Source organism: Opisthorchis viverrini, assembly GCF_000715545.1.
Source record: "Opisthorchis viverrini unplaced genomic scaffold opera_v5_150, whole genome shotgun sequence".
Classification (NCBI taxonomy): domain Eukaryota; kingdom Metazoa; phylum Platyhelminthes; class Trematoda; order Opisthorchiida; family Opisthorchiidae; genus Opisthorchis; species Opisthorchis viverrini.
Window position 1 is genome coordinate 211793 of NW_008751806.1, and position 8996 is coordinate 220788.

At 45.1% G+C, this 8996-nt stretch overlaps 1 protein-coding gene across 1 annotated transcript; it reads left to right on the forward strand.

Annotated features, from left to right (window-relative positions):
• On the forward strand, positions 1 to 8466 carry T265_14159 (hypothetical protein; the record flags this gene model as incomplete). The annotated part of the gene is made up of 3 exons (XM_009172292.1): positions 1 to 120; positions 3176 to 3233; positions 8329 to 8466. Coding segments are annotated over 3 exons (216 nt in total), but the record flags the coding sequence as incomplete, so codon positions are not given.
• Positions 8467 to 8996: the final 530 nt, after the last annotated feature.

Below are 8996 nucleotides of genomic sequence, written 5' to 3' on the forward strand. Positions count from 1 at the left end.
CTATTCTCCTCACTCTATTTAAAAGCGGAACGGGTCACATCTCTGGGAAAGGATTGGCACCGTCCGTGTCTGAAATGTGAACGATGCAAGAAGACACTTACTGCCGGGTCGCATAGTGAGGTAAGTATTGATGACTATTCTCATATGTTGGGACCACTAAATTCCCCAAACGAACGGACTCGGTTTAATAGATTGAGGGTCGAACCGGGCTTTGTTGTTCACGTCCCGTGGACCGGTGTTTGTCTCGAGAGACGATTGTCTTTGTGATTTGGGTTGTTTGTAGAGCTTAAAAACCGATAGACTGGTTTCTTGATCGGAAAATTCAGTTACGCGTGATGAAACCAAACAGACTGTCTGTTGCTCGGGTGGGCGCTCCACCGGTTCTTCTGTTTTCTACCCTTTTATTCTCACGTGACTTGTGGCTTGACTACTAGAGAACTATTATCAGTGTCACTGGTGATGCCTTTGTGTAACCTCCGAAACGGTCTTGTGCTTTGAAGATCAGGGTTGTGCTCACCTGGCCACACCTGTGCAGTCAGCTCATCCATTTCCAACACAAGGTTTCCTGTTTCCGAACTATATGTACTGGTCCTCAGTCCTAGGATGAGAGGACGTCACAGAAGATGCTAGTGTTCGACCTCTCTGCGGAGGGGAATATGACGCTCAGTCATGGCTGTTGAGGAATGTCACTATGTCACTTCTGTCCGGAAAAGTCCCTTTTGGAAAATCACCTCGTTTGTTTATTCGCCCGGGACGCAGTTGATTCTATACTTAGCCACCAAGCCAGAGAATGAGTGAGAAACGTTGGATCCCGGAGGTCGACCCCCTTAGTTTCCACAAAAAATCTCCAATGATCGAGAACAGTTCCGTGGGTAAATTCAAAATTTAAGAGGGGTGAACAATGAGATGTGTGGGACGTTCAACGTCGCAGTTTTAACTAGGGTTGATAAGTTTCAATTCTTTGAGCTTCCGTCCGCCAAACTTTTGTCCAAGGCCTTGTTTGGTGTAGCGTTCTACACAGACTTTAGAATCTCGTGATCAGGTCGTGGCTGAATCAGCTTTTATTCTGGTTTCATGTTGTCGGTGACTGATTTTGTCGGATTTTTTAGGGTTCCATATTTATTCTTTTTGAAGCCAAAAATTGAGGAACAAATTGCCAACTTGTGTTTTATAGTAATGTGAGGAAATATCGTCATATTCAGTGGGGATTTCATCCTGTCATTGAAACCAATCTGCGCTGAAAATCCTAGAAGCACTGTACAGCTGTTTCATACTTGCTGGGAATCATCAGTGGTCTGTATCTCACGAAATTCAGAGTTTCGAACCTGTTGAACACTGCCGTTTGGCCAAGAGTGGGTGATCAGCAATGTGGTTGGCTCTCACTTAGATAGGACAGAGTGCCACTCATCCTTCACTAACGGAAAACCACATCACGTGATGACGTAATGACTGGTTCCTCGAGCGACAGCTTCTCAAATGGAAGTGGATCCCCTATGTGGACGGCACCTTTGTCATCACGAAGCGGGATTCAGTACAGGATGTACATGAACTTCAACACCACGTTTGAAGATATCAATCAAGTTTGCAATCGAACTGGAGAAGAACAACCGACTACCATTCTTGGACGTTTTTTTGGTGAACAGAAAAGTGGATGGGACTCTGGAAAGAGACATATACGGATCAAATACGGAACTACAACAGCAATCATCCAGTGAACCACAAGAGCTGCGTCCAAGCCCTGTTCAAGAGGGCGGAGATATTGCAGCACCACAGAACTACAGAAGAATGTAGAAAACCATCTATTCAGAGTATTCCAGAACAATGGATACCTATGGAATTTTATAGAGAGAAGCTTGAACAAGAAGACATCCCAACAACAACAGCAAGAACAAGCCCCCAGACTGGTAGTTCTGCCCTATATCAAGAATATATCGGAACTCGCAAACAGGTTATTAGCTCACAAACCGAATGCCACTCTAAGGAAATTAAGCTCTAGACCGAAGGACAACCGAAACAAAAGAAGAGGAACAATGTGATACATCAAATTAACTGCAACCACTGCAATAAATTCTATGTTGGACAGATCAGGAGGAAGTTATGCATACGAATAAAGAAACAATATGTGGCCGTCAGGAGATATGACCCCTTATCCCTGATATCCGTACACGAGGACCAGGGCCACAAATACAATGTGGATAACGCAAATATTTTGGCACACTGGAAGCTCCATGGCGGGCTCGATCAACCGACGCATTGAGCTAGATCCAATCTACGCACCACCACATGCAAGGGACCAACATCTCAACCGGAGTATTCAAGGAGAACCGAATATCGGATTCACAAAGAAACAAGGGAAGCCTTGGAGTCAGATCAATAAAAGTCACAAGCCGTAACTCGCAAGAGTCAAAAACAGGGGCCACTCCAGCACCAACCAGAGTACGAGGGCAAGGGATACCAAGCTGAGGTCACGTGGGCATCGAAGCAGTGCTTCTCGGCTTTACTTACAGGACGAAATCTCCACAAAAATTGAGTGTTCTTCACCCAGTGCCTACGACTCATTTGTTCTTGGGTGATGGAGATAAGCTCACTTATCACGACACATGTCGGCCGGGTACGCGAACTATGAGTGACTTAGACGCACTGCTTCGGTGGGTGAAAAGTTGTGCTAGTTTCTCAGGCTCGGTGACAAGCTCGTTGGTTATTTCAACATCTGAAGTCCAATGAGCTATCCGTTTGTGTACTGATTGGTGTGAACGGAAGCTGAAATGGAGTTTCGATTTATCCTCAGTTGCAACATAAAAGATGCTTCATATTTCATTTGGGCTGATATTCGAGCTGTCGATTTTCATCCCTGGGTATCACCACTCATAAGATCGGTGCTAGCTTATATTAAGGCGCATGTCCAAAAACCTACTCTATGGGACGATATGTTAAGAGGCTATTCTCCGGTGAAATGTGAAGACTTACCACCAGTTTCAATTTCCAGAGGCGTTTTAATTGTTTCATTGTGAGAAATTATCCAAAAAAAGAACTGCCTACGATTTTTCGAGTTTACTTCAACTTACAATGGCCTCACAGCGTTCCTGAAGGGCGCTCTCTGTTTATGGAATTACTTTATGTGGTTCGGTCGATGCGGTTTGTCTGAGTTCCAGTATGCTTTGTACTTTTGTTTCAGCATGAAGGCAAACCCTACTGTACGATTCCCTGTTACCAAACGTTGTTTGGCCCCAAAGGTGAGTCCTTTTCTAGAGCTTTGCACTGCACTTTCCACTGAAAAATGCACACGGGACACCAGACCATCAATATGTGGTAGAGGCTAAGTGACACTTTCTCAGTTGAATCTAAATAATGAGGCCCGCTACTGAGTTCGGGATAGCTCTGCGGTTAAGGCACGAACTTGCTAACCGGAAAGTCCGTAGTTCGAACCCAACCTCTGTATCTCAGCCGCTCCTGTCTACGTCTGGGCAACCTAAAAGTAACTCAGCCTTCTTGCTGCCTTTAAGTAGCATGGCAGCTATCCACCGAAAAGGTGTTACAGCTGGTCGATTAATTACTACTGCTGCAGCCAGATAACACGTACACCAGAAGATAACGTCTTCCAGATCATCTTCTGTTGGTCTGCTGTAAAATCACTGAAAGTGGTAATGGTTCATGGCAAACGCTTCTTTTCAGGATTCAAATGCTACGCACGATCTTAGTTATCTCCATAAACCACGTTGATTTAACTTGGAAGTTAGCCCAACGCCCTGCATACTTCACAGTATTGCCTGATGCGTGTCTGTCACACAAACCCATCTATCAATGTTGCCCTCCCTTCTGAAGATGGAGGAAGGTTCTGCTGTGAGTTTATTCTGGCTGAGCTGCAGATGGTGGTGGTACTTGTATTCAGACGGGTTTGCGATCGATGATTCATCGTCTCTGTTTTCTCCTTGTGATGATTTCTATCATCCACAACAGAATTCATTTCATTTATTGTCCTGATAGTACGTGATCCCGCTATTCTACTTGAGTGACCCTGCTACCAGCCTAATGTGGATTGCTCCCAGTGAGAATCCTCTGTAATCATGGCCTACCTCTGGCCGCGGTTTATTCCCCTTCCAAATTTATATTTCTTATGAGGGCGCCGTATGCGAACTCCTGTAGATAAATACCTGAGTTCACCACGTCCAGTGGTGTAAGACAGGGCTGTCCTCTCTCACCTTTCCTCTTGAACCTTGTTATGAATACGCCGCTTGAAGTCTCTCTGCCTATCTCTGAAACCTCGGGAGTCGAAATGCTCCCGGACATTGAGTATGCAGATCCTTCAAAAATACAAACCACTAAACGACCTAAATAACTCTGCCGTGTGGTTTGGCATGCGCCTTACACCTGCAAAGTGTAAAGTGCTGCTACAAGACTGCGTGGGATTAAACCCACGCCTCATGCTTGCAGGTGAGCCAATCGACGTGGTAGATAAATTTGTTTACCTGGCCAGCTCTCTATGTTCCGGTAGTCAGGCTGGAGATGAGATTATTTCTCGAGTCAACCCCCAACACCAATGGCGCAGATGTCAAAAGCAGAGTTTGCATTGCGGCAGTGGGATCCACACTGCTTTATGGATAAGAAACGTGGCCTCTGCGCGTAGAGGACATAAGAAAGATGTCAGTGTTTGACCATCGGGGTCTCCAAAGCATTGGTCAAGTCTGGTAGAAACATCGGGTTAGTAATGCTGAGGTGCGCCCGTTCATAGGAAAAAGGAACTTTTCTGTGATACATGAATTCCTCACGTTTTATAGAGTACGTTGTTTAAGGCATGTACTTCGCATGCCAGAAGACTGTCTGCTCATTTCTCCCGGCCCTGTGTTGAGTGAAAGTGACCGATAGATGAACGGTGTGTAACCTGGCAACGAAGTACGAAAACACGAACCAGTAAACTGAGTCGGGTCGACAGCTGCCGCCTATCTGAGTCTCCCCGGGACTCAACTCACCTTTGGATAGTGACACTGGCAGAAAAGTCCCAATAGCGTAGTCAGCGGTGCTCATTCATCAGAGCTATCATCTTCAATGCGCAGCTGCTCCTATCTGAGTCTCCCCGGGACTCAACTCAACTTTCCATAGTGACACTGGCAGAAAAGTCCCAATCGCGCAGTCAGTGGTGCTCATTCATCAGAGCAGCTGCCCAGTTCCCGAACTAACCAGATATGCCATCGCCTCCAAGGCTTGACTGTATGTTCCACACTCTCCCACTTTCTGGTGATTGAAGTTGTAACAGTTGTAACCAATGTTCCTGTGGCACACAGTTTATAGTCGATAAGTAGATAGATTGATTTGCAGTTTATTTTACTGTGTTGTGGATTTGTCCTGGATTGCCTTAAGGTACATTACCATGGTGAATACGTTCTAGTATTTCTTTACTGTAACAGTCTCCATCGCATCAGTTGTACTTTATTGTAGATTCATTACGCCCATAAAGTACGATATCCACAAAACAACACTCATACTTTCTTCACAGGTCGCACTATCCATGGGATTTGTGGAAGCTGTTTGACAGCCCGCTATGAGTAAAAAGCGTGACTGCTCGTCAACGTTAGAAAATTTGGTAAAAACCTTATGAATACGATTCCTTTAGGTTGCAGTGAAATCCCTTTGCCCCAAATATTCGAACAAGGGTACTACCAAACTTCCATATTGCCTTTCACTACAGCCTCCCACAGTAAAGGTACATGTGTCAGTCGGTCGCTCCAAACCAGGTCGTTATAGCCTCGTGTTAACTAACGACATTTTCCAACAAGACGTTGGAGTAATTTGCCCTAGCAGTGCGATTAAGCATATGCATGTACAGATGACAGGGAAGTACATGCTTCCCATATTGTTAAACTGCACACAACCTTGAAATGTACGTTGGCGGTAAACCGAGGAATGGCCCATTTGTGACACTTTCCGGCGTCAATGTGTAGCTCACATTCTCGAGAACGTATCAGTTGCACATGGTATGTGCGTATTTACTCAAGAGTGTGAGGACACGGCCACTGGACAATCGATTGAATTGCACAATGCGCGTGCTCTGGTATGTCCTAAGTGTTGGATTTCAGAAGCACACATTACCTGGCGCCAAAAGGTTGAAACGGGCAGCCCAGGAACAGCACGCATAAGTTACATGACCAGAAATCTTTTCAGATCTCATTCTAACATGCAAGCTTCCGTTATGTACCTATTAGGTGGTCAGTGACATCACCACCCCATTGGTTGCATGTGCACACTTCCTGATTGATAGAAAAAATAAAAAATAAATGAATCGTTTAGCTGTAGCACCTTTTCGGTGTCTAACTGCCATGCCACCAGAAGGAAGCACGATGGCTGAAATAGTGCCGGGTAGCCCAGATCTAGACAGCGGAAGCTGAGAGGCAGAAGTCGGGTTCGTACCACGGACCTTCCGGTCTGTAAATTCGTGCTCTAACCACTGGACCATCTCGTTTGTATACCCCTTCGATTTTCATTGGAGGTTCACCAGAATCCCAGCTGGATCTCTCAGTTATGATAGGAAAATGGAGGTAGCCTAAATCTCTGACATCTTAGTTGTGCCCATGTCTCCATGGATTGGGAAAGACAGAGCTTACCTGATGATCAGTCTGTAATGGCTTTATTCCGGAGCATTACTGAACAGGAGTTGACTGCAATAGGTTATTATAGAAAGACGACGTAGTTGTGATGTCAATGGGAATTGGAGAGGCAGTTGGAGCCGGTTAAAGGGCACGCGAGTTCTACAAAGGTACCTTCAAGAAACAACTTGGTCCACTGAGGTCCGAGTGCAAAAAGCATCCAATATCTCGTGACTTGATTGTCCAAGAACTTGGGCTGTCCAACAGAATCGTGAACCACACAACCGGAGCTTTTTGTGTGACTGAAATGTTGGTATCATCGACCAACCACCAGTGAACTCACCCTCCGCGGTTTCACGGTATTTCACAATCCAATCGACAAGTTTAGTTCCCAAGCTTAAGGTCTTAGACTCAGGAGCGTGCGCTTGAGTTAACCAGTGGAGCTAAATTTAACTTCGGAACATTTAAGCTAGCTGAAAATCATGTGTCATGCTGAGGAGTGTTTCAGTCTCCCGACCTTTGCGAAAAGTTGATCTGTCGTCTGTAGTAGTGGTACCAGAGTTGACAGCGGTTTGCTTATCCTTTTTTGCGGAACATTCTCGTTGTAACTTTTTGTAATGTACTACTCATAAGGTTGCTGAAAATCCATCGACAACCCACATGTATATCTTATGAGTATTACATTACAAAGATATATATGTGTCGCGATATCTCGAATGTCGTAGCGACTGAAGCATGAGGTGGCCTGGTGCAGCACATTCACTTGCCTGAGAACGTCACAAACGAGAGATTCACCTGGGTTCCAGATGAGTCTCTCAAAAAACCAGATTAGTTCGCAAATGAGTGTATATTCGCTATTCTCGTTGTAACTTTCGCATAGCGGGTGATGAATTGATCCCCTTACGACAGAGGTCCCTATTCGTAGGACACAAACAAGGGTTGATCACTGCAGTCTTGTTTAGTTTTCTAGAAGCGGAGCAAAACGTTGGTTCAACAGCACAACATCAATTTAATTTTACATATAATCGCTCACTATTTGGCATCACACTACGAGTCCAACCGGTAGTCTACATCGTGACGAAGTCTTGACCATGTAACGTATTGGTGTAAGGTATGAAATTTTGTGGCCCCGTCTCTCGACTTCCCCTATCTGGGCTTGGACAATCTGGCAGTATCCCAGCCCTCGTACTTCCTTCGGTTGGCAGCTGAGTACCGAAAGCTGGCTACAGAAAAAACAATTCTGACGTCAGGACAGGCACAGGTTTGGGAATCAACCATGCGGTTTGTAATATCCAATAGTATCGCAATGCGCGTAATTACCAAAGACCTAAATGAGCACTTCCTTGGTTGTCCAGACATACAGTCCTCACGTTACGTTTGCGAACAGATGCACACATACACACACACACAAATACACACGTACTTTTGCAGTACACGTCACTGAGTGAGTGCTGCGCTGTCTCCTCGTGCTTGCAGGCATGTGTGATATTAAGGCTACTTGCTTCCATCTTCAGTGAGAAACAAGCTTGTTTCATTCACTGATGGCGAAGTATTAGCTAATACGATCAAGATGTGATACAAATGACAAATTTTTCTCACTTCAGCTTTGTAGCCTTGTGCCGTTGCTACATGCGTTGTTCTCCCCCTTCCTCTAGTGACGTTTCCATCGTTTTTCCACGGTTACATCGCTGATTTTCTGTCGATCGTCTAAACGACGTGATTGTCTGACTCTTCTGTTGTCTGGTTTCAGGTTATGGGACCTCTGCGAGCAGTCACGTTTACAATTGAGCACGTGGTACAGGAAGCCTAGATGGCTTCTGATGACCAGATTCATTCCTGTTTTTTTTAGATTGCTGAACTTTACAATACACAACTGAGTCATCATGCAGTCTCATGGCTTTAAATTTCACCGATTTCCCATTGACTCTGTGCATGGAAATTCCACGGCGTCCCATCACATATCACCCGCATTCCCCCATCAGTAGCATCACTGTTACACCGGGAGGTGTATGGGCGCCGTCATGACGCTGGGAGTTGGAAGAGTTCGTAGAAGCCTCGGAACCCATGGGTTTAACATATGTATTATGTATTACAGTATAACATAAGGGGATAGGTGGAATATTGGTATCCTTGTGTTCTGGCGAATTAGATGAGTTCTTTGATGAAAATGTATCGTTAAATTGGTTGTTTCAACCACTGAACAAGAGATACAATTGAATAAATTAAACCGCTACGATTATTTGGGGCAAGAAGGGTTCTCAAAGGCGAACAAAATACTGAGGTAATTGCACTGGAGAAGAGCTGGTTCATCGATCCGGCAGGTCAACCTTTCGTTGACGTAGGAAGAGTTCTAACTACCTTCTCGGCTGTTGATCTGTTTGCCGAGGTTGATCATGTTCTCGTAAACTTTCCCTCATC